At 44.0% G+C, this 27,256-nt stretch overlaps 1 protein-coding gene across 1 annotated transcript; it reads right to left on the bottom strand.

Annotated features, from left to right (window-relative positions):
• Positions 1–20,298: 20,298 nt before the first annotated feature.
• On the bottom strand, positions 20,299–22,354 carry LOC125264453. Its single transcript, XM_048183763.1, has 2 exons — positions 22,019–22,354; positions 20,299–21,642 (listed from the first exon to the last, which is right to left on the bottom strand). Exons 1-2 carry the CDS (start codon positions 22,352–22,354, stop codon positions 20,299–20,301), a joined length of 1,680 nt encoding a protein of 559 aa, XP_048039720.1.
• Between the last annotated feature and the right edge of the window lie 4,902 nt (positions 22,355–27,256).

The raw sequence follows: 27,256 nt of genomic DNA, 5'->3' as shown, positions 1-27,256 counted from the left end.
GCGTTTTCGAAACCGGGTCCCAGAGTGGATAAATTTGAAAACGCTGTCTTTGCGTTATCGTGTGGATGGGGCAATCCATATATTTTCTGAAACGATGATGTCATCACCCCACGTGTCGACCGTAGTCAGACACCGCTACGTCACGTAAGAGCAACAACAACAATGGCGGACTACATGATTGTGTTCGTGCTGCAACAGTTAATGAGTCTATTAGCTTTACTAAAGCAAAATCTTCTGCTCCTTTGCCACTACGGTGAGAAACAAATGATTATAGACAACAACATACGCCACATACTCTTAGGTCCTCCGCGGAGGACAACCAGGTGAAGATTTTGGGTAAGACCTGGCAGAACCAGCAGTTGGTGGGACAACTTTGTGAATGGCGTTGTGCGCTTTTGGTCGCCTCAAAGCCAGATTTGCTGCACTGAAAAGACCTATGGACATCAACTTGCAGGACCTGCCCCATGTCATTTACACCTGTTATGATGAAGACTGTAAAGGAAAATATATCATGAAGTAGCATCTGCACTTCTTCACTCGTGTCTGCATTCACCTGAACCCATCAGGACAAACTCCATCTCAACTATAATGTGCCAAACATCACCAGGAAAGAGGGAAACAAGACTGCTGAGAAATCCACGAGTGTGGAGAACTTGAATCACAGAGAGAACGAGCCGTCTGAAGGATCCTGCTGCTTCAAAGTATGTCGGTGATGCCATAATTCCCCAACAGACACATAAATGCTGTGTCCATAGAGTGCCCCAGGGATGACGTGTTTTTGTAGGCCAACCCGGAAGTTAGCGGTGCACGGGTTCCCTCGGTTGAAAGCATATGCATTTTTCCCCATAGACTTTTGGAAAATCGCAGAAAATAAGCTCTGTGTTTAACAAAGGGTTATGACACTTACACGTTTTGTCTATCAAGATAATCTTTACAAGTTAACACAACATTTATAGATTATGAAGCCTAAATAAAGTGGTCAGATATAAAAGGCTAACAGTAGGCTATAAACGGACTACAGCACACCATGGTCGTGCAACGTCGTCACCACCAAGCTTCCTCAAACTTTATTTAAAAAACAACTTTATTTACATGCTCGCTGATTATGATCTGCGCTGTGTATGAATACTTATCCACTTTTTCATGAGAAATGCTGTCCAAATGTCCCGTTTTTAATGATGATGTCTAAAGTCCCCGCCAAAGGAAGTAGTCCCTTTTAGCAATTTGTTAGCAACCACCGATTTTAAGACACAATAAAGATTTAAAAAATCACAAGTGGGTTATAACTGGTGTGTTTTATGTCATAGATCAAAACGTGAAAGTATTTAGAGGCTTTGTTTATCACACACCTTATTTCAGGTGATTTAGCAAAAACCCATTCAAAAAACCCATAGACCAGGGGTTCTCAACTGGTCCCACCCTGGGACCCACATTTTCCCATGGTCATTAAGTCGCGACCCACTTTTTTAGAATTCAACCAACAAAATTTATTTATTCAAAAATAACTGTTGAAAACACTCATATATCATCTTTTTAAAAACATAACCCTACATACATACATGTATTACCCCGTACAACGTGCATTTCAGAGCTTAATAAGTAACTGGACCCTGACAACCGCATGTACAAAAGTTAATTAAATAAATAAGGCCACATAACAAGATATTTTTACTCTATTCAGAGCAAATTAATAAGAAACTAAGGAGGACCATGACAACTGCATGTACAAAAGTGAATAAAATCAATGTCAAAATCACTCGAAAATAAAGTTTTCACCTAACCAGGTCATTTGTGGAAGTTAATGAGACAATTGGGGATGTGCTTTACTCTTGATAAGAGTTTCAAAGTCTGGGGTGACAGTAGACAGAGCTACTCTCAGATCATGCTCAGTGTCCAACCTGTTTCTCTGCTTTGACTTGAGCTGGACCAAGGTAGAGGAGCCACTTTCACACAAATAGGTTGTGCTGAATGGTAAGATCGTTTTGACTGCTAAAGTGGCGAGGGATGGATACTCAGTCATCACATCGCTGCACCAGAAGTGGGAAAGGCTTACCTCACCAAATCTCTTTTTCAGCGTTCGATGCGGGATGTTTTGTTTCTAAATGGCGCTTCAGTTTGGACGGTTTCATGCTCTCATTGGCAAGCACTTCACTACAAAGCACACACTGGGGTTTCTGTCCATTTTTATCCTCAATGTACGAAAATCCATTTTTTAAATAGTTTGGGTCATATTTGCGCTTCGCCATCTCAAATCTGAATGTCAAAACAACACAGGATGGTTACCATGGCTACCATAGTAAACTACCGCATGTCTCTGACGAATGCCTGTCAAAATAAACCCTTTTTAAAATAAAAGACCAATCAAACATGAGACGCACATTAAATTTTTTTTTTTTTGACCAGCTTACCGAGACCCACCCAAAACAGGTCTGCGACCCACTTTTGGGTCGCGACCCACCAGTTGAGAATCACTGCCATAGACTTTACGCCGTTGGAACCGGAAGCCCTAAAATGCTAACTCGCTTCCGGGTTTTGCCTACAAAAACGCGTCATCCCTGAGGTACTCTATAGACAGCCTAGACAGAGGACACTGAACAAGTTACAGGCTTTGATCAGAGCTGGATTCCCTGGAGACCTCCAAATGTGCAGCATAAAACACAGAAGAACTACAACATATGCTGAAATGTTAGTAAATATACTAACAGTCACTCTGAAAAAAACTAAATCTACATTTCAAACAGAAAATTATCAAAATGCAAATGAACCTTAAGAACACACTTTAGCATCAGAACAAAATAACAATAAACCTTAATTATATGAGAATAAACAAAATGAATCCAAGTACAATAACTATATATATAGAAACTCAAGGTAAATTTAGCATGTTGCTGCCGTTATTTCGATTGACTCCCTCCAATTGTTCTTCAGGAAAGTCCATTACTCTTAAATTGTGGCTACATTAGCATTCCCCAAAATTGTCAAGTGGACTAATCTATGAAGCAGAACCAATGTGGCAACCACACAAACACAAACAGTTAATAATGACTGTTGTTGATATCAGCCACACCTTGCTTCATTAGGGAATGCCACTTTTTTAAGCTACTAGTACCTCTTTTGCTTATGAAGAATAATAATGACAACACAACTGAGATTTAAGAAGAAAAACATTTATTGAAATAAGTGATTTATAAGTAATGATAATGACAACACAACTGTGATTTGAAGATGAAAAAAAGAAAAAAGCTGTTTATGAAAGTACAGCTATCATAGAGGAGGAAGAAACATGACATGTTTGTGTGTAAACAAGTGACAAGAAGTTAGCTGTTTATGAAGTACAGCTGTTATGAGAGATATATAGATAACTTGTTTATGGGTAAACAGTGAAAGAATTGGAGTGATAGCCATTCATGTAAACAAAATTTATGACAGCTTGTTGGAAAATGTGAATTGGAGTGATAGTTATTCATGAAAAACAACTGTAAAAGAGATATCTTGGAGGAAAATATATGTTTGATAACTTGTTTATGGGTAAACCGTGAAAGAAGAGAACTATTCATGATAGCATAACAACTGTAAAAGAGACATTGGAGGAAAATACATGTTTATTAATTTGTTTGTAAAGCAGAGAAAAAAATGCATGATAATTTGTATATGATAACTGATGAAAACAAGACAAATAGCTGTTTAATAGGATAATAGCTTATTAAAGAATGACAGACAACTGGTATTGTAATGCCGTCTTAAACACAAACAATACATTCAATTCAATAAGCGCTGCCTGATGAACTACAACACTAATAGTCACTCTGAAAAAACTAAATTACTATAAAAATATTACAAACAAAAATCATCAAAATGCAAATGAACCAAAAAACCTTAAGAACACACTTTAGCATCAGAGCAAAATAATAATAATCCTTAATTATATGTATACATATAAACAGAGGGACAAAATGTGCTTAAACTGAGCAACATTAGATATTTATTTAACTTTTTGTAATCATCCGTGACGTGGCTGTTTTAGCACGTTGGATCCGGATGCAGTTTAAGAGTTTATTTAAACAAAACAACAGAGTTAAATCCAGGTAGAGAACACAAGAGTCCAGGCAACAAACAGGTTAATCCATAACGGGGAACAACAAGAACGAAAACAAACGCACACGATACATCCGAGAAGGACAACACCAGACAAAGAACAAGAGAAACACTGGGGTTACTATACACAAGGGGTGATTGACAAACAAGAAACACCTAGGAGCATTCAGAGAACTAATCAACAAGAAAAACTACAAAACATGGCACTAGGACAGGAAACACAACAAAAGTCCACAAGACAGGGGAACACAGGCTGGGATCATAACAATTAAGTTCAAAGTAAGTACAGTGCACAGTATAAATGAGCATAATGTTAATTCTCTGAATAATCTGAACATAATGTTATTAAAAAAATAAAATAAATAAATGTGTCCTAGATATAAAGATTAATTTCAAAATTGTGTACTGTATCTTAACTTTATCTGCAACCTTTCAACAGGGTGAAGTGCTGAAACCCCTTTACACTGCATTAAACGGAAAATATATTAACCTGACAATATATTAAACTGACAAAGAATGATAACAAAAAGCTCACAACAACTCTTGCTTACTGATATGAAAAAGTGATTTATCTTTCATTCAAAGCCACATGAAGCAATTGTGAATTCAGAATCATAGTTACAACCATTTAATGGACACTTTTCACATTTCTGTAGTTCTCATAACTGAAATAAACATAGATACGGTTTAGTGGAAGTATAGTGGTAATGTAGCGGTGAACTACGGCAAATAAACTGTAACTATGTGTTCTCTTATTTCCCCAGCAGCTACAGCTCCATAAAAATAATTATAAATCAAGTTAATATAGTATCTGGTAAGGACATATTATAATAATAATGCAATCAATCAGTCAATAAATAAAGTTTAACTCACTTGCATTTGGTCCATTGATGAAGCCATGTCTAATCGTTTTACAACAGGCGTCCAATCACAACAGACTTCCGGAAAAACTGAATTGACCAATGACATTTGAGGTTACGCTGAAACAAGTAAAGTCCCACCCACGACTGTTAAAAATAAAAAGTGTTCCCTTTCGATACTTCACTCACACTGCGTGTGGGGGGGAAAACTCCTTTTTTCCCCTCGATACTGAAGCCTTTTTCAGTAACACAGTGTAACTGCACGGCCATTGGTTCAAATTGGAAAACTTTTTGAACCAATGACGGCGCGGCAGAGCTGCGTGAGCCTATGGCAATGCAGGGCGCCAAAATGGGTGGGCATATGGCTATATAAGCGAGCATTTCGCCATAGGATTTCAGATCTCTTTCCTTCAGCGACAACTACTCTTCTCTTCGCTGGACTTCGAGCTGAAGCCTTCACCTGCTGGAACGAGCTCTCCTCGCCGTTGAAGAGGCAGTGCAGCAGACCAACTGAGACCGCCGAACACCTGCAGGGCCAGCGCCCTTGCAGACTGCCCGCTTCGCACTTCCGGCTTAATCTCAGCGTTTCCCTTGCCGCCATCCGGTGCGCTCTAAAAAAGCAGATTTCAGCAGTTCATTTCCCCTCTTTAAAAGAGCTTATTCCAGCGGAACAAAAGAGCCTCCCAAATGCGTCGATCCAATTGTCGCTGTGGCACATGCAGACTGCGAGAGCATGACGCTCGCGGATCGCTTTCTTTACGGAATGCGGTCGCCCGCCTTGCACCCTCCTAGAGAGCCTTCTCCCGTCCCAAACAGCGTCCCTCGGCTGAAGTGAGCAACCTCGTTTCCTTTGGCGGTTCTGAGGACGAGCCGCTCGGTGACAGCATGTCATTGGCGGCTTCTGAAATGGAGGAATGGGCCGGTTACTCCGAAGACCCCGCCCACCTGCCGTCTCTTGAGCCCATCGACCCTAACCCTAACCCAGAGCTGGAATGGACACCGAATTGCTCCACGTCCTCTCTAAGGCCGTTAAAGAACTCTACCTCGAGTGGGCTCCCCCTGAAGAGCCAACATGCAGCAGGCTGGATGAATGGTTCCTGCTGGGACACCACCAGGCCCCCCACCAGCGCTCTACAACGTTCTTCCCTGAAGTGCACGAGCTGACCAAGTCGTGGCGCGCCCCCTACTCAGCCGGCTTACGTACGACCACTTCTGGAGCTCTCACCTACATGGATGGCTCTCAGGAGAAGGGATATGAGCAGATGCCACCCCTGCCCTTCCTACAAAACCCTGCAGGACGACCTCCGCTCTGGCTGGCAGAGCTTATTCGTCTGCGGGCCAAGCTGCTTCTGTGCTCCACGCCATGGCCATTCTCCAGGTGTTCCAAGCAAAGCTCCTCCGTTCCTTGGATGAGTCTGGAACCGACACACCTGCCTTTCGCAACCTCCGCAGCGCCACGAAAGCCACAGCCCAGGCCATCGGGCGGTCCATGGCCAACCTGGTCATGCTAGAGCGCCATCTCTGGCTCAATCTGACAGAGATCAAGGAGATTGACAAAATGGCCTTCCTTGAACTGTTTTACCCCGAATGTCTCTTTGAGTAAGTTATGTACAAGGTGTAAGAGTGGGCTTTTACAAACCTTACACCTTTTTTTTTTTATTTTCCACTGTCCTGCCCTGAATGTCTTTTTTTTCTTCTGTACCACTACATGTTTCATGTGTAAATTCAAGTATGCCTAAGTTTTATGTAAAGTATGTGTAAGTCAGATTACTCTTTCAATAGGTTAACTGTGTGTACAGAAAACCAAACACCTTCATGGTATGTGATTTTCATATACATTTTTGTATGTAATCTTTGTTTCTAGGAATGACTGTTTACACAAAATGTGCCTTTGACCCTAGTGAACTCATCCTTCATTTTAACAGTAAATTTCTTGCCACCTAGTGGCATAACAATGCAATCGATACAGTCGTTACTTTTTTTTTAAATTTAAATTTATTATATTTTGATCGGTAACATCAACATTTCTATCTAATAACCTTTTGTATACTTCTGTTATAATTGGGATATTTGTCACAGAAATATTGATACTGTGCGTTTGAAAAGTGTTTGTGAAGCTATTTATATCTACACATGACAACTCTCTTCAGATCAATGGCAGCGCGAACGCAGATTTGAATAAAAAAGTGCTGTTACAACAAGGTGAGATGAAATAATTTGCATTGTTTAGGGTTAGGGTGAAAATTATTCATAATGATTTTTACACTGAAGGTAATGTGATCAAATGACTCATTACTCCCCCTCCACCTCTTTCAGGATGTCCTCACTTGTGTGGTTCAGTGTTCATTGTTATAGTGACTTTAGGTGGCCATGGTGCCTTTCACTAAGTACAGATGCTGGTCATATAATTAGAATATTGTGAAAAAGTTCATTTTTTCATTGTAAATTATTTTAAAAAAATGAAACTTTCATTTATACTAGATTCCCTACATGTAAAGTAAAACATTTCAAAAGTTTTTTTTTTTTTTTTTTTTTAATTTGTTGATTAGAGCGTACAGCTAATGAAAGTCCAAAATCCAGTATCTCAAAATATTAGAATATTTACATTTGAGTTTCATTAAATGACCATCCCTACATTATAAGTCAGGTCAGGTCCAGACACAGGTCCAGACACAGAACCTGTGTCTGGACCTGACTACAACGTAGCCCAGGAGACAATGGGCCTACAGATCCAGTTCTGGCTGCATCTATAATTCAGATTTTTAAATCTCCGTATCCGCTTACATATATTTATATATAATCTATTTTTAATCTCTATAATAAAAATGTATAATTCAGATTTTGATCTCCATATCCATTTACATATATTATATATATCTTCCAAGGGGTTTTTTCCCTCCTAGGACTTTTTTCCCAGTGCTAGCACGCTGGGTTTTTCTCCTAGGGGGTTTTTTCCACCCCTGGGAGTCAGCCGACATTGGCTTAATGTAGCACCATCTTGTATATGTTACATATTACCACGCTTGCTTGTACAGCTTATTTTTAACCATTTCTCTTTTTTCTGTGCTCCTAATATGTAAAGCTGCTTTGAAACAATTACAAATTGTAAAAAGCGCTATATAAATAAATTTGACTTGACTTGACTTGACTTATAAATTCCGGGTATCTCTTGTTCTTTGAAGCCACACTAATGGGGAAGACTGCTGACTTGGCAATGGTCCAGGAGACAATCACTGACACCCTCCACAAAGAGAGTAAGTCACAGATGGTTATTACTGAATGTGGTGGCTGTTTACAGAGTGATGTATCAAAGCATATTAAATGCAAAGTTGACTGGAAGGAAGAAATTGGGTAGGCAAAGGTGCACAAGCAACAGGGATGACCACAAGCTTGGGAATGCTGTCAAGTAAAGCCGATTCAAACACTTGGGAGAGCTTCACAATGAGTCAAATGAAGCCGGAGTCAGCGCATCAAGAGCCACCACACTCAGACATCTTCAGGAGAAAGACTACCAAGCCACTTCTGAAACAGAAACAACATCAGAAGCATCTTACCTGGGCTAAGGAGAAAAAGGAGATTTTGGAGCACTTTATGCTTCCATTTGCTGACAAGCTTTATGGAGATGCTGATTTCCTTTTCCAGCAGGACTTTAGCACCTGCCCACAGTGCAAAAACCACTTCCAAGTGGTTTGCTGACCATGATATAACTGCTTTATTGGCCCGCCAACATGCCTGATCCCTGAATCTATGGGATATTTTCAAGAGAAAGATGAGAAACAGTTGATCCAACAATATACAGATGATCTGAAGGCTCAATAGTGCCTCAGCAGTGCCACAGGCTGATCACTTCCATGCCACACTTCACTGATGCTGTAATTTGTGCTAGGAGCAAGTCATTTGCTGTAATATGTGCTGCCGACCAAGTATTGAGTGCACAAATGAACATACTTTAAAGAACTTGAACTTTTCTGTTTTGAAAATCCATTTTTTGATTGATCTGAGGAAATATTCTAATATTTTGAGTAAAACGGGATTTCGGACTTTCATGAGCTGTACGCTCTAATCATCAAAATTTAAAAAAAAAAACGTTTGAAATGTTTTACTTTACATGTAGGGAATCTAGAATATATGAAAGTTTCATTTTTAAAAAATAATTTACAATAAAAAAATGAACTTTTTCACGATATTCTAATTATATGACCAGCACCTGTATATAGTACATGCAAATCTATCCTCATTGTTCCATATTGAAGATACCAGTATTATTGTGCCAACTTTCCAGCTTAGGAGTTTATGGAAATCTTTTGAAATCTTTTGTTAACCTAGAGACAGTTATTAATGCCTTCATTTCAACAAGGCTAGATTACTGTAATGCTTTATATGCTGGTATCAACCAGTTTTCCCTATCATGTTTGCAATTAGTTCAAAATGCTGCAGCTCGCTTTTTGAAAAAAAAAATGTGAGCACATCACCCCTATCTTGGCGCACTTACATTGGTTACCGGTCAAATTTAGAATTGATTACAAGATTTTAGTTTTTGTATTTAAAGCCTTGCACGGTCTGGCTACAGTTTATATCTCAAGACCTTATTTGTCCATATTTTACTCAAAAATCTCTCAGATCATCCTCTGACAAATTATTAGCCGTTCCGTTGTCGTGCTTGAAATCTAAAGGTGTTAGAGCCTTTTCCGTATTTGCCCCTAAGCTGTGGAATTTGCTACCTTGGTCAGTTAGGTTTTCCTCCTCCCCATCTGTATTTAAGTCATCTCTGAAAACATATCTTTTTTCTCAGGCCTATTCATAAATCTTAGTCTTGGCATTATGGTTTATGTTGTTGATTTACATACTTGCTATTTCTTGTATGATCTTTTTATTGTGTCATTGTGAAGCACCTTGGTCAGCAGAAATGTTGTTTAAAGGTGCTATAAAATTAAAAGTGACCTTGACCGGTACTGTAATCAAGTCATCTTTATTTTTAGTGATTTTTACAATACAAATTGGTTTCAAAGCAGCTTTACAGTGGTAATCACTGTGTTTGATAATTATTTATTGACTTATTCTCTGCCTTTCTCTCTTGTTCTTCTATTACTAAGATTACTGGCAACATTTTAAATTCTAGTATATGTTGTACACAGATGCACTTATATTTTATTAAATAAGTAAATTAGTTAAATTAATACTTTGATTCCCAAAGAAAAGAAGCTTAATGTCAAAGCGGTGGTGTGCGGCCTGATTTTAAGCAGATTTATATGGTCTCCTCTGCAGTATGCCATTCAGCTCTTCCTCCCTACAGTTAATTTCATGTATGCAAAGGGTCCAACAACAACGAGTCTCTCTGATGGTGAACAGAACCGCTACCATTGGGCTATTATTCTGCAGATACAACCTCTGAGGATTGCAGAGGTGCAAGGATGCCAGGATCCTGTCCTGGACCTGTCCCTCAGGTGTGGCGAGAAGGACGTGATGAAGCTTTTTGTGAGCTTAACGCTGGAGATGAGGTAGAGCTCACACATCTCAAGGTGTTCATCTGGGAGAGCGGGAATGGGAAAATTAATTTGTCGACAGACAGATTAGCTGCTTCTCTAGAACTAGGGATGCACAATATTGGATTTTTGTCAATATTCAAAATTTTTCAACTCATTTTGGCCAATAATCAATGCTCATATACTACATCTCTCTTTATTCTGGAGATATTTACGAAGTGTTATGTTAGCGTCAGACCATTAAGTCGAATCAGACTTCTGACTTCATAAAATCAATTTCGGTTTAATTTTATTGTACTCACACCGTCCAGTTCAACACAGCAGTCCATTAAAGTGAATCTGATCACAGGTAGAAGTAGAAGAATGACCACACACTGCTGACATGATCTCATCACTAACACTCCTTGCATACAGGTGAGTTATTGCAAGCACATAATCAACATGACATATCTGCAAGGCATGTCAGCATAATTTTCCATATTGGGTAGTATTGTGCATCCACATCCAGAACTCATGTGACAAACCCCCATCCTATTAGAAATATTAAAAACTAAGCCTAACATTAAGTTAAAAGCACCAAATAAGTAAATTTAGAATGAACCATTCTCATTACCGTTTACATGGTTGCTGTAATTCTGTTATTTCATTTTTCCAGTATGGTGCAATGTCACTGAGATACATCAGTAAGATCATACATTAGTGTTGGTAACATGTCCCACATTGGAACTCAGTAAACGTCCCACATTTGGTTAGTTTGATGTGGTCATCCTGAACACTTCATTCACTTTTTACAGGGTTTTAAATAAAACAATGTATTTCACATCACTTCAACATTCAGGAGACATTAATCTCATCTTTAAACTGTCACAAATGAATATGACATTTTGTTTCACGCAATCCTCATGTTTTACACGCGAGTCGCCATTTTGTCTCTAACTAATGCACGCTTATGTCACGTGAAAAGAAGACTGGATGCAATAGCAAGTTATCACTTTAATAGTGCTTCACGCCAGGTAGTCAGATATGTATACACATACAGTCACAACACAGACAGCAGGAGAGATGGTAACACAGGGACTGGATGGGCGATGGTGTCCGTGGTGAGTGGTGCTCCGTGGTGAGAATCCGTGAGATGAGATGAGCAAGGTAAATCCAGAACGAGTATCCAGGGGAACAGACAGGAAACGGCAACGATAACTCCAACTCCAGGAAACAAGAAACACGGAAACACGAGACAACACTAGGACTCCAAAACAACGATCTGACAAACATGAGACGAAAGACAAGGCGTTAAATAGGCAAGATCTAATAACCCACAGCTGCCGCTGATCAGTAATCAGCGGCGACGCCCACACAGAACAATCAGGTGACACACCCCACAACCCACACACAGACAACAGAATGACACAGTGGATCTGCGAACCGTGACAGTACCCCTCCTCCTAGGAACGCCTCTCGGCGTTCCCACCACTCCTTACCTGTTGATTGTAATCATCAATAAGGGAGTGATCCAGAATGTCCCTCGCAGGTACCCAACTCCTCTCCTCCGGACCGTAACCTTCCCAGTCCACCAAGTACTGGAATCCGCGTCCCCTCCGCCTCGAGTCCAGAATACGATTAACCGAATAAGTTGGTTCCCCGTCTACGAGACGCGGCGGTGGAGGAACCGGAGCAGGCGGATTAAGTGGTGAATGAAAAACTGGTTTGATTTTGGACACATGGAAGGCGGGATGAATCCTCCTGTACGCCGGAGGCAATTTGAGGCGGACTGCCACTGGACTAATGATCTTAGTGACAGTAAACGGGCCAATGAATTTGGGAGCAAGCTTATTAGCCACGGAGCGGAGCGGAATGTTCTTAGTGGAAAGCCACACTTTTTGACCAACGACGTATACGGGTGGCTTTGACCGGTGGCGATCGGTCTTAGCCTTGGTGCGCGCCCTCACTTGCAACAGAGTCTCGCGGGCTCTGTTCCAAGTGCGATGGCACCTCTGGACAAAGGCGTGGGCAGAGGGAACCGCAACTTCGGACTCCAGACTGGGAAACACAGGTGGCTGGTAACCTAGGCTACATTCAAACGGAGACAGGCCCGTAGAAGACACTGGTAACGAGTTGTGAGCGTACTCAATCATAGAGAGTTGTTGGCTCCAGGAGGAAGGATTCTTGGACGCCAAACATCGCAACATTCGCTCTAAATCCTGGTTGGCTCTCTCGGTCTGACCATTGGTCTGGGGATGGAACCCAGAAGAAAGACTAACCGTCGCCCCCAGTAACTTACAAAACTCTTGCCAGAATTTGGACACAAATTGGGGACCCCTGTCAGAAACCACATCCACCGGGAGGCCATGTAGCCGGAAGACATGATCAATGACAGTAACCGCTGTCTCCTTAGCAGAGGGTAATTTGGCCAAGGGTATAAAATGGGTCACCTTCGAGAACCGGTCCACAACGGTCAAAACAACCGTGTACCCTTGGGAGGGTGGGAGGGCGGTCACAAAATCTAGCGCGATATGGGACCAGGGTCTCGAAGGGACAGACAGCGGTTGGAGTAACCCATCTGGAGGTCGGTTGGAAGTCTTACCAGTAGCACAGACCGAGCAAGCCAAAACAAAATCGCGAATGTCGCGAGCCATACCTGGCCACCAGAATCGTTGCTTGACCAAAAATCTGGTTCGATTAACCCCTGGATGGCAAGCCACGTTAGAACAATGACCCCACTTGATGACGCAGGACCTTAACTCATCCGGCACAAACAAACGGTTCGGTGGGCATGCGGGCGGAGGCGTTACCCCTTCTAAGGCCGCCAGGACCTTCGATTCGATCTCCCATGTAAGAATGGAGACCACTAATGTCTCGGGAAGAATACACTCGGGAGTAGACGGGCGTTCGGAGGGATCAAAAATGCGAGAAAGAGAATCGGGCTTGATGTTCTTGGAGCCCGGGCGGTACGATAGAGTAAAATCAAAACGACCGAAAAAAAGTGCTCACCGAGCCTGCCTGGAATTGAGTCTTTTAGCCGATCGTATATACTCTAAATTCTTATGATCAGTCCAAACGATAAAGGGTACCCCTGAACCCTCTAACCAGTGACGCCACTCTTCCAACGCTAATTTGACTGCCAACAACTCTCTGTTACCAATATCATAATTGCGTTCAGCGGGAGACAAACGATGAGAATAATACGCGCAAGGGTGCATCTTGTTATCTGAGGGAGAACGCTGGGAGAGAACTGCACCTACCCCCACCTCTGACGCGTCGACCTCCACCACGAACTGACGCGAAGGATCAGGGGCTATCAGAATAGGGGCCGAAACGAAGCGGCCCTTCAGTTTGGCAAATGCAGCCTCGGCTGCATCTGACCACCTGAAGGTCGTTCTGGAGGAGGTCAAAGTGGTCAGAGGTGCGGCTAGTTGGCTGAAATTGCGAATAAAACGCCGGTAAAAATTGGCGAACCCCAGAAACCGCTGTAGGGCCTTACGGGAATCTGGACTTGGCCAATCCACCACAGCCTTAACCTTGTCAGGATCCATGCGAATTCCCTCAGATGAGACGATGTACCCTAGGAAAGAAACAGATTGTGCATGAAATTCGCATTTCTCCACCTTGACAAAAAGCCCATTCTCTAGCAGCCGCTGAAGCACTCGTCTGACGTGTTGAACATGCTCCTGGAGAGACGATGAAAAAATCAATATGTCGTCCAGGTAGACATATATGAACTGGTCAACCATGTCTCTCAACACGTCATTGACAAGTGCCTGGAAGACCGCGGGCGAGTTGGACAGCCCGAAGGGCATGACCAAGTATTCAAAGTGCCCTCTAGGGGTGTTAAAAGCGGTCTTCCACTCATCCCCCTCCCTGATGCGGACCAAATGATATGCGTTTCTTAAGTCCAATTTAGTGAAAATGGACGCTCCTTGCAACCTCTCGAAGGCTGAAGACATCAACGGCAAAGGATAAGTATTCTTTACCGTGATGTTGTTCAGCTCCCGGTAATCAATACAAGGTCGCAAAGACCCGTCCTTCTTCCCCACAAAAAAGAACCCCGCCCCCGCTGGAGATGAGGAAGGGCGGATGAACTTGGCTGCCAGAGAATCAGAAATATATTTCTCCATGGCCTCCCTCTCGGGAACAGATAGAGAGTACAACTTGCCTTTAGGCGGAGACTTACCCGGAACTAAGTCTATTGCACAATCGTAGGGACGATGCGGAGGGAGAGAAGCAGCTCGGGACTTACTGAACACCTCCTTCAGGTCAAGGTACTCCTTAGGCACGTTAGACAGATCCACCGCCTCATCCTGCAAAACAGAAACAGACACCGTGGGACAAGCAGACAATAGACAAGACTTGTGACACTGGGTGCTCCATTCAGTGATAGTTCCGAGTTGCCAGTCGATGCGAGGGTTGTGTTTGGTGAGCCAGGGGTGTCCAAGAACGACAGGTGTGTGTGGGGTGTCCATGAGGAGGAACTGTGCTTCTTCTGAATGGTTACCGGAAGTGACGAGGGTGATGTAATCCGTAGTGTGGGAGAGACTGGAAAGAGACTATCCATTGAGTGCGTTGACTGAAATGGAGTGCTCAAGGGATGATGTAGGAATTCCATGTTGTCGTGCAAACGTGATGTCCATGAAACTGCCCTCCGCCCCAGAATCCAAGAGTGCGCTACAGGTGATGTCGTGTGTAGCCCATCTCAGTCTAACCGGGAGGAGGGTCGAAGGCGAGGACTTCTCGGCGGAGATCCCGCCCGATAGTAGCCTCGAGTTTACTATCGGGCTTGGTCTTTTACCGGGCAGTTCCTGATGATGTGTCCCGATGTCCCGCAGTATAAGCAAAGACCAAGGGACCTCCGCCGCTCCCGCTCCTCCCGAGAAAGCCGAGCTCTCCCTACCTGCATGGGCTCAGGATCGGGTGCTGGGCTAACCGCATCCACCGGGCTGACAGGAAGACCGCTGTGTCTCTCTCCGGATTCCACTAGGGACTCCACTCGTCGGAGGCGAGAATCAACTCGAAGCGCCAGCTCAACAAGCCCGTTGAATGTCTCTGGAAGGTCCAACGTGTATATCTCCCGGTGGATACGATCAGCCAGCCCATGCAGGAACACGTCCCACTGCGCCTCCTCGTTCCACCGACACTCTGCCGCGAGGGTGCGGAACTCAATGGCATAGTCAGCGACCGTGCGGTTGCCCTGCTTGAGAGCGGTGAGTTTGCGGGCGGCCTCCTTTCCCGCAACCGCACGGTCGAACACCCTCCTCATCTCGGCGGCAAGTGCCGTGAACGAGGAGCAGCACGGGTCCTGGTTTTCCCAAACCGCCGTTCCCCATAGCGCCGCCTTCCCAGTGAGCAGGGTCAGTACAAACGCCACCTTGGACTCCTCCCTCTCAAAGGTGCGTGGCTGCAGGGTGAAATGGAGAGAACATTTATTCAAAAACGCTCGACAAAATTCTGGCTCACCGGCATAGTTCTGAGGAACGGGAAGGCGGGGCTCCGACAGGTCTCTTTGTGCGGGTGATGGTGGGGGAACGGACGGTGGGGCTGGCGCAGTGGGAGCGCGAAGTTGTTGTAGCTGCTGGGAGAGCTCGGACACCTGTGTTACCAGCGCCTGGACGGCGCGTCCGGTGGATGAAAGATTCTCCTGCTGCTGGTCCATACGATTAACAGCGTGACTGATGAACTCCGTGAAAGCTGCTGAACTCGCTGCATCCATGGTAGATGGTCAGATCGTTCTGTCACGTGAAAAGAAGACTGGATGCAATAGCAAGTTATCACTTTAAAAGTGCTTCACGCCAGGTAGTCAGATATGTATACACATACAGTCACAACACAGACAGCAGGAGAGATGGTAACACAGGGACTGGATGGGCGATGGTGTCCGTGGTGAGTGGTGCTCCGTGGTGAGAATCCGTGAGATGAGATGAGCAAGGTAAATCCAGAACGAGTATCCAGGGGAACAGACAGGAAACGGCAACGATAACTCCAACTCCAGGAAACAAGAAACACGGAAACACGAGACAACACCAGGACTCCAAAACAACGATCTGACAAACATGAGACGAAAGACAAGGCGTTAAATAGGCAAGATCTAATAACCCACAGCTGCCGCTGATCAGTAATCAGCGGCGACGCCCACACAGAACAATCAGGTGACACACCCCACAACCCACACACAGACAACAGAATGACACAGTGGATCTGCGAACCGTGACAGCTTACACCGCCATTTTGGCTCTACATAACTTCCAATTGCAAACGCGCAATTAACTCACTTAAACTTTCTCATTTAATAACAAATCAACATTAAAAACATCACTTTTCACACGCATGCATATTTCACTTCACATTCACATATTTGTCATTCTCATGTCTTATACACAACTCATTACTAGATGCATATTAGTTAAACGCATAGATCTTTGAAACAAAGTGTTTTACGTTAGTTTCAAGCAGTTTTGGAATTGGTTTTGCTCACCTGTAGAATAATAAAGGTGTTTATTCTTCAACAATATTTAACTGATTCTGACTCGCATTACCGGTGCATTACCTCGAAACTATAGCGTTAAGCGCCCTCTACAGGCGGCAAGAATAACAGCAACGAAGCTGATGAACTTACACTCATTTATATATAAGATAATGAACTAATGAATGAAAAGGAAGATGACGAATTTACCAATTTATGTGAGAAAAATTAATGTTAAGGCTAAATACCATACAACATTTTAAGATTGTTAAAATCTTTTTTCTACACATACACATGCATTTTAAGCACATTAATTTTTACCAACCCACTACATCATGTTGAGTGAAATTCTTGAGAGCTCGCTTCAGACTGTCACAGACACGCCAGGCTCCACCTCACCACAGTACCCACGCACCCAATCACCAGCGTACTAATCACCGCCACCTGCATCTCATTCACTCTGCAATCACCAGCACTACAAAGCCACCACACTCACACACACTCACTGTCCGGTCTCGTTTGCACTACAGCACTTGTATGCTTACCTCAAGGACTCCCTATCGACTTACTCACCTGCTCCAGCGATCTCCTTCATCTCCCTCGTCTCCTGGTCCCTTTGTGTGCTTACCTACCTGTGTGTGTGAGTGTCTCCAACGTCTCCCTCCATATCATCTCAGCTCACGGATCTGCAAGTTATACAAGGACAGTATCACTTTCTATTCATCTCTCAAGAACCTGATATCCACTGCTTTCAATCTGTGCTCTTCATATTGTTCAATAAAACTCACCTGGATTGCTTTTATCTCTGCCTCCGTGTCTATATCATAACAGAAGACCGGACCATAACAACTTCACGGCATGAGCACCAACGATCCTTCCAGGAGCTCGTGGACGCGCTGCGTCGAGCACTCACACCACAACCCTCTACATCGTCACCCTCCAACACGGCTGTCTCCGCACCCGCCAGCACTACTCCTTCACCTGCATTCACCGCCAGTCCCATGGCCAAACCGGCGCCCTACTCTGGATCGGCGGAGGAATGCAGCGGATTCCTTCTCCAATGTGAACTGGTCCTGGAGATGCAGCCGCACCTCTACACCACTGATACAGCTAAAATAGCGTTCATTATTTCACAACTGCAAGGGAAGGCTCTTCAATGGGCAGATTCGCTATGGACCCAAAAAGGCCCAGTCGTCAAATCCTATTCGGCGTTCGTCTCCCACTTCCGGGAAGTATTTGGGAAACCTCTGACAGATTCCTCGACTGGTGAGAAACTCTATAATCTAAAACAAAGAAATCTCTCTGTTAACGAATATGCCTTGCAGTTTCGAACGCTAGCCGCCACCAGCGGTTGGAACGAGCAAGCCCTCATCACCACTTTCCGTCAGGGGCTGGAACCCACCGTGCGGCTGCATCTCGCTGCATACGAGGACTCCATGGGATTAGAACGCTTCATCCAACTCGCCATCCGCGTGGGGTCCCGTATGCAGTCGTGTATCCAGGAGCACCAGGGCCAGTCATCCATCACCAACCTCCTCCGTCGGTCCGAACCCGTCAGCTCCCCAGAACCAGCTCCAGAACCCATGCAAATTGATCATTCTCGTCTCACCCCTAACGAAAGACAGAGAAGGCTGACCCTGAATCTTTGTCTTTATTGCGGAGCTATGGGGCATAATCTCTCCACATGCCCAACACGTCCTCCTCGACCCGTGGTGAGTGCAATATTTCCCTCCATTCAGAAAATGAAACCGCTCACTACCATTGTAACCCTTACTGCTGTAAATATCTCTGTTCCAGTGGTGGCGCTCCTTGATTCAGGGTCAGCCGGAAACTTCATCTCAGGCGCCCTCTGTAGACAACTCCAACTCAAGGTCTCTCCTTCACCGACGAGCTATCAAATCCACTCCATCACGGGCAAACCCCTGAGCCGTAAACACATCCGTCACTGCGTGGGACCACTTCAACTTGGAGTCGGCGTCCTCCACTCGGAACACATCCATCTGCTGGTTCTGGAGGAATCCACCGCTGACGTGGTTCTAGGGCGCCCGTGGCTGGAACAACATAACCCCAACATCTCCTGGCGCACGGGCGAAGTCCTGAAGTGGGGCGATCACTGCTTCCCAGACTGCTTCCCAGCGCTTCCTGTTCCGAAATCTCCACTACCCCAGTCTCTACTCGTCAACGCCACGTCCATCGAGAGCCCGGTCGAGAAGCGCTCCGTGGATGTTCCCCCGGACTACGCCCCCTTCAGTGACGTGTTCTGCCCGCAACGCGCCTCCAAGCTTCCTCCACACCGGCCATGGGACTGCGCCATCGATCTGCTACCGGGTGAACCAGTGCCCAGGGGACGCATATACCCCCTGTCAATACCGGAGGAGAAGGCCATGGAGGACTACATCCAGGAAGCACTCGAACAGGGTTACATCCGTCCGTCTACTTCCCCTGCTGCTTCAAGCTTCTTTTTTGTGGCTAAGAAGGACGGAGGCTTGAGGCCCTGCATCGACTACCGTGCCCTCAACAAGATCACCGTAAAATTCCGCTACCCACTTCCCCTCGTCCCAGCGGCCCTGGAACATCTCCGCGGTGCCACTGTGTTCACCAAGTTGGACCTCCGCAGCGCGTACAACCTCATCCGGATACGTGAGGGGGACGAGTGGAAGACCGCCTTTGTCACGCCCACAGGACACTACGAGTATCTCGTCATGCCGTATGGCCTGGTCAACGCCCCCTCCGTATTCCAGGATTTCATCCACGAGGTGCTCCGGGAGTTTCTCCATAAGTTCGTTCTGGTATATATCGATGACATCCTCATCTACTCCCGGAGCTTGGCCGAACATCGCCACCACGTTGCGGAGGTCCTCCAGCGCTTACGGCAGTTCCATCTCTTCCTCAAGGCTGAAAAATGCTCATTTCACCAACCCTCCGTCCAGTTCCTGGGGTACGTAATTGATCACAGTGGCATCCGGATGGACGAGGGGAAGGTCTCCGCTATACAGTCCTGGCCCATTCCTACTACCATCAAAGAACTCCAACGATTCCTAGGTTTCTCCAACTTCTACCGCCGGTTCATCAAAAATTACAGTACTATCGTCTGTCCACTCACCAACCTACTCCGTCACCAGCCCAAGTCTCTGTCCTGGTCTTCACAAGCCACCAACGCCTTTGAAACCCTGAAAAGAGCCTTCACCACCGCTCCCCTCCTCGTCCACCCTAACCCGGATCTCCCGTTTATCGTGGAAGTGGACGCATCTACCACCGGAGTGGGAGCGGTCCTATCCCAGCAGCAGGGGGTACCAAGTAGACTCCATCCATGCGCCTTCTTCTCCCGCAAGCTCAACCCGGCGGAGGTCAACTACGACATCGGTGACCGCGAACTCCTGGCCGTCAAGCTTGCCCTNATTTAAACCAACTAACCACAGCTTGTGCAGCAATAATCCCAGCTGTAGTCAGTAGTGTGGCACCACAGGTATTTTTCACCATGTTTGCCACAGGGGTGATTAGCCTTGCAGGTTTTGCCACTCAGAGTGGATTTGCAGTCATCAGAAGTACAGCACTTGTGTTTTGTGCCATCATCTGTGTAGCACCACCTAGAACTTTCACCATATTTGGCGCAGGCGTTGTCTCTGCGGCAGTACTGCCTATTTTTAGCCTTACTTCTCCACAGTGGAGGACTGCAGTAATCCCAGCTGCCAGAGATTTTGTTACACCAGTAGTAGTCCTCACCGTATTTGCCGCAGGGGTGATCATCCTTGCATCGCTCTCCTTTATACGTGATGAGTGAGTACAGGGGTGAACACGCTATCAGTTCCTGGCCTGAGGAACACCTGTAGCCCTGGAGATTGTCCTTGTACAGACAGGGAGTAGAGCAGCAGCGCTTGGTGCTGCTTGAGCAGGGCAAGCCATCAGCTGCAATCTTGCGCTTCTTTGGGACTAACTGGCATTCAATAGATTCTTTTCCGTAATTAGTTATAAGACAAGCTCTTTCAGTAGAAACCTGTAGCTCTTCTGACATAGTGGAATAAGAGCTCAAACTGTTGAAGGTTAATTTTACACTCATGTCAGTCACCTCGACATCCTCTCCATTAGTGCTGACTGTTTGGAGCGCATCATACGTGTTCTGCACATCTGGGGTCACTGGGAGACCGATTAATTTCTGAAATGCTTTCTTAACCTTGTTTAATTTATTATTGTCTTCAAAACAATCATCCACAAAGATCTTAATATTTGAGAGCTTATAGAGTTGATTGAGCCGAATGTTCATCTGTGAGACACTCATCAGTTCTACATTACCTCCCGGCAGGTTTTCTCCTATATAGCCGAAGGAAAAAGACTCGTCATCATCATGGTGTTCATAACAGACAGCCGTCCAGATGTGAGAGGGCACCGTCACCCTGTTAGAGTCCTCAGGTTTTTCCCTCTGTGGTATCCGTTTATTTGCATCAGGTACTGTACCCGTGACAATGTAGGCTACTGCAAAATCACTGTTGAGCTTCTTTGTCAAAAAACTCTTCAAAGTGCTCTCCCAGTTCTTCCACTGGATACGGTTGAAACGCACATCCAAAGGTGCTGAATTGGTCAGTGTAAATGTTGCTGTGCGGCCTTCATCACATTGCAAGCTGTTGGGGTTCAGTTGTCCTCGATCATATCCAGCGTCTCTGTAGTCGCTGCTAATGGCTTGATTTCCTTTATAAGTATCTTGATTCTTTTGATTCTCAGGGACCATATAATCAATTGTGGAGTTGGGTTCAGAAATCTGCAGAAGAATTATGTTATGATGGTTAGTTTGATGTTTTATTGCTTGTGAAAAAAAACTTTCATGTTTTTCTAATCTTCATACGAAAAAAAAGTTTTGTTCTTTCTCTCTGATTTGTCTCACAGTGGACAGTTTTACTTTCATAAAGTACCATCAATCTAATGTGTTTTATTTGCAATGACAAAACAGATTGAGGACCAATAATTGAATTAACTAAACACAACTGTGTTGTTTCTTATGAAATGCAGAGCTTAATTTTTTCTGACATTGACTGAAGCTGCTTTGAAACAATCTGTATTGTATAAAGTGCTATAGAAATAAACGTGACTTGAACTGCTAATGAAAGTCTTTTGTTAGAAATGAAGCACATAGTTACCTTTGGCTCTAAGTACCACTTGTTTGGCCTTCCAGTAGTGTCTGAGCATGAAGGATCCAGTGTGTAGGCGCTGTAGAGGGGAATCTTGTGAGGAACCGAGTACAGTGTAGCGTAGGAACCGAAGAAGGAGCTGTGTGAAGTGGGGTAAAAAAATTTAGAAGAAATTTTATTTTCGTCCTCCAACCTCTGACAGATTTTCTTGGCATTCTGATCCATTCCTTCTGGTTCTATGGCATTGTGGAAAAACACACTACACTCATCAAAGGTCTTGGCCACTTCTGCCTGAGCACTGAATGCTCTCAGCACAATACAGGTGAGCAGACCCAGAACAAACATGGTGTGAAGCTGGTCTTGTGTTTGAGAGACACCAGAAGCACAGCTGCCTTAAATACACAGTCAGAATCAATGATGATGTGGAGGTGTGACTGAAATTAACAAATGAGAATTGAGGAATATGATGAAGCTTCACCATGCTTATAAGGGTCATTTTAGCGAAAGGAAGTTCAGAGGCCACATTTAAACCACATAACATGTGAAGGGCCACAAATTAGAACTTACATCATAAGACTTTATTTAAGACAATATTTACAGTTTTTAGTCCTAGTGGAAAATCTGAGTCTGCGTTCTTTTCACCAGTAATGTTTGGCTGTTGATCACTGGCAGCTGCTCTAAGACAGCTCTAACATTGCTTTGACTTTATAATTCCCACTGCAGAAGGTCAAGATTTTTTCAGCACATTGGATTAATGCAGGATACATGTCTTTCAGAACACACCTGGTCCAGAATGTGTCAGTGCTCTTATTGTTATGTATTTCTTTAAGGATGTTGTTGTGCTGCAGCTCCTCAAATGCTGTCCTTTCCACATTGAAGTGTTGTGACGTGATTGCAACATAAGCTGTAGGTCACCATGATTTTGCCAAGTAAGACATGTTCCTGGATCAACATATTTTGTTGATCCTGGAACAACATTCGGTAACACTTTAAAATAATGGTCCATCATTAATAAGTAATTATGCAGGAAGTAATGCAAGACTAATGAGTAATACTACATTAACACTTCAGCTACTACTATTAACTAATATAGAAACAAGCTTAACTAATCAGTAAGTTATATCAAATTTAGAAGATGGTTCCTTATTAGCTAATCAATAATTACCTAATGAGATTACCATCATTAATAACTACTAACGGACAAATTGTAAAGAACATTATCGTGTGTCTGAAACATAATCAGGATCATTTTTACTCTGAATATAGTCATAAAATGCATAAATTATAATGTTACCTAGTCACATGCAGGAATACTAGTGATCAGGACCAGTGAAAAACATCTTTTTTACTTTAAAATAATGGTCCAGATCACTAGAAGGTCTTGAAGAATGACTAGGTACTTGATTAATTAGTGATGCAACTTATGACCACGTTGAGATTAAAAAAGGACAATCTTCAAGAACTACTAGTACTGGACATTATTTTAAAGTGAAAAAGATGTTTTTCACTTTAAAATAATGGTCCTGATCACTAGTAGTTCCTGCATAGTGACTACACTTGAGTAATTATGACATTTTATGACTGTATCAGCATGGGCGAAGGGGGGGGGGGGGGGACGCTAGGTACTAGTCCCTATCAATATTTTGAGATGACAAATTTGTCCCCACCAAATTTAGCAAGCTCCTTTAACTGCTATTTGGATCTTTGAATCATTTGGATCGATTTAACGGCCAGGACGACGACAGAAGAAACGCCGTATTTGTTCCGGGGTATTGACAGGCTACACGCGCGGGCCGGGACTACTTTTGTGCTTGCACTAGCAGCGAGCGAGCGGGTGGTGTGTGTGTGTGCGCGCGCGCGCATGACGACGCCGACGGTAAGTTACCAGGGCTGTCTCTCTGCCACATACAAAGGCCAGAGTAAAAACATTTTAATATTCCGTTTTTTTGCCCCTTTTTGTACTTTGTAGATGCCACCCAAGAAGAAGAAAGGGGACATAAGAAGCTTTTTCATAAAGCAGAGTCAGATTAGGCAAAATACTACTAGCCACACAAATAACGTATTAATAGTATTAACTGGTGAAATTACCCAGGTAAAGACGTTACATAACTATCAATTAGTGTACCTTAACTTGTCTGAAACATACGGTGGATCAGTTTCCTCATCTGTTTATGTAATGTATTTGTGAGTGTAGCCTTTGCAGAGAAATAAAGGGAAACCACCCACAGTTTAATGAAGAACTGAATAGACACATGTGCTAGTCATAAAATGCATCATTAATTACTCAAGTGTTACCTAGTCACTATGCAGGAACTACTAGTGATCAGGACCAGTGAAAAACATCTTTTTCACTTTAAAATAATGGTCTTGTGGCAGAGTATTTTTTGTTAGTGTAAATACTAATCATAATAACTGTTAATACGTTTGGTTGTAGTACACAGTCCAGGTGTTATTTTATTTTTTGAGAGTGCATTTTTAGATTATGTTATACTAGCTCTTTAGGGCAGTATACAGGAGGTATATCGGGGTCAGGAATCCTGACTCAGGATACAATATAATGAGATGAAGTAGTACTTCTGTATTAATGATTGCCAACATTGAAATAAAAAAGGAAATCACCATGACTGTATTCAGAGTAAAAAAGACAATTGCTCACATCTCAGACACTTTAATGCTGTGATTAATAATTAATTAGTAATTCTTTATAGTTACTTATTAATGGTGGACCATTATTCTAAAGTGTTACCCAACATTCTTATCTGAAAATTTAGTCATAACCCTATTCCTACCCCTAAACCTATCCCTACCCATAATTTATCCCTAAAATCAGAGGGAAATGATAGGTGAATAACACTGACGAAGAAGCACATAACCTTGGTTGTAAGCCTAAACTTGACATAAACTGTAAACTTTTCCCTCAAATCTGATTGGTTGATTGGAATGTTGTTCCAGGATCAACAAAGATGTTGATCCAGGAACATGTTGTACTTGGTAAAAATCACATTCACCGTAGCCTGTATGTCACAAGCGAATGGATTCTCTGTGAATGCCAGTACAGGTGTTAGGGATTTAACCCTCTACAGCACAGTGTTGCCCTCAGGCAACGGAAAGTTTTCTTAAGCCCTATGTTTAGTAATTTTTTCTTTAAATGGTTACAACCAATTAGAAAGGTTGAGAAAGTACCAAATAACAGTTCAGTAAGGTATTGGAGTCAATATCAAGCACCATTTAAAGGTGGGACGTCCTGTTCTGACACATGGTCACAGGAGCACATGGTGTGAAAAGAAGGCAATATTATTTGCTTTAATAATCTTATTTAAAACGACATGAACTGTACATAACAAATATCTGTGTGTGTGTGTACGAAGATGTAGAGAAGCCTTTTGTCAGGCTTTATGAGTTTTTTTTTTTATTTTGCATGTTAAGAAATTCAGTTTCTCTTTTCGTTGCCTCAGGGCAACATTGTGCGATAAGGGGTACTTTTTGAGGATGTTTTGGACAATACCTCACATTGGCCATAATGTGTTATAAGAAGGGAAGATGCAAGGTTCCTGGGTGTGCAGGAACACCCAAAGTGATATGCAAAAATTGTAACATACACCACTATTTCACAGCAGAGAAGAACTGCTTTTTGAAGTTTTGTACGGAGTGAAATCTTGATGGAAGGCTCATGGGAGGCCTGGAGTACATCTGGCTCTTATGGAGAACTGGCTCGTGGAGAATAGATCTGGCTCTAGGATCTGGAGAACGGCCTCGTGGAAGACTGGAGTGGGCCCTTGGAGAACTGGCACTTGCTCTTGCTCGTGGAGAATAGGATCTGGCTCTGGATGAGAATTAGACTTGCGGGCTGGCATGAGAAGGCTCATGGAAGGCTGGAGCGGGCTGGAACTGGACTGGAATGGCCTCGTGGAAGGCTGGAGCGGGCTCGTGGAAGACTGGAGCGGCCTCGTGGAAGACTGGAGTGGGCCCTTGGAGAACTGGCACTTGCTCGTGGAGAATAGGATCTGGCTCGAGGAGGAGAATTAGAGCGGGCTCGTGGAAGGCTGGAGCGGGCTCGTGGAAGACTGGAACGGCCTCGTGGAAGACTGGAGTGGGCCCTTGGAGAACTGGCACTTGCTCGTGGAGAATAGGATCTGGCTCGAGGAGAATTAGAGCGGGCTTGTGGAAGGCTGGAGCAGGCCCTTGGAGAGCTGGAGCTTGCTCGTGGAGATTAGGAGTTGACTCGAGGAGAATTAGAGCAGACTCGTGGAAGGCTGAAGTGGGCTCGTGGAAGATTGGAACCGCTGGTTCCGCCCAAAAGTCTATTAGCCATACGTCCACATTGGGTGAGGGATCAGGTTTGGAGGCATGCTCCACTAGATGCTCTGGGGAGGCAGCGGCCATCTTCTTGGGCCGTCTGGGCCTCGCGGTGGCTCTTTCTAGACGGCTTGGGTTTGGGGTCAGATAGGACCACCGGGGAATGCTCACTGGAGCAGTAGGTGGAGGGAATCGGCGGCTGGTGAACTGGCCAGGCCGCCTGTATTTCTGAGAGGACCAGACGAAGAGAGTACGACTTCACTTGAACCTCTTCAATTTCGAACTCGGAACCATTTAGGAAGAGAATCAGATTAATTGACTCGAATAGGGAAAAGAGGCATTCAGGTTCAATATAGCGAATCGTATCCTCGTCCAGACCTCCCAGAAAACAGGAGTTAAGAATGGCATCTGGTCACCTTGCAAGACAGCTCAGCGAATTCCTCCACATACTTCTCCAGCGGGCGGCCATCCTGCCTGAAAGCCCGGAGACAGTCCTCAGCTGTGAGTCCTCACCAAACATATATAACATTTTAATTACTATTTACTCTTAACAATTAAATAAAATAACTAAATTGGCGATACAACAATATAGCTGGGATATTAACCACATGCTCATTTCTAAATGCGGTTCAATCCCTTATATCTGATGTATTTCATATGATAAAGACACATAAAAGATTAATTAAGATAAACGTAATGCATTACTCAGGCACAAGGGGGTTAAATTAACTAAATGTGCAAGTTTAAGATAACTCATAAATATGAAACATCATGAACTTTTATACACTCAAATAACATCAACATACTGACCATATAGTGGCTATCACGCTAATTGCGAGGCACCCATGCTAACCTAATTCTCAGGCATGCTTAACTAATGACATACTATCCACGAGCCCGCTCCAGCCTTCCATGAGCCTGCTCTAATTCTCATCGAGCCAGATCCTATTC

Source organism: Megalobrama amblycephala, linkage group LG1 (genome assembly GCF_018812025.1).
Source record: "Megalobrama amblycephala isolate DHTTF-2021 linkage group LG1, ASM1881202v1, whole genome shotgun sequence".
Classification (NCBI taxonomy): Eukaryota; Metazoa; Chordata; class Actinopteri; order Cypriniformes; family Xenocyprididae; genus Megalobrama; species Megalobrama amblycephala.
This window is presented reverse-complemented; position numbering and strand designations above follow the sequence as displayed.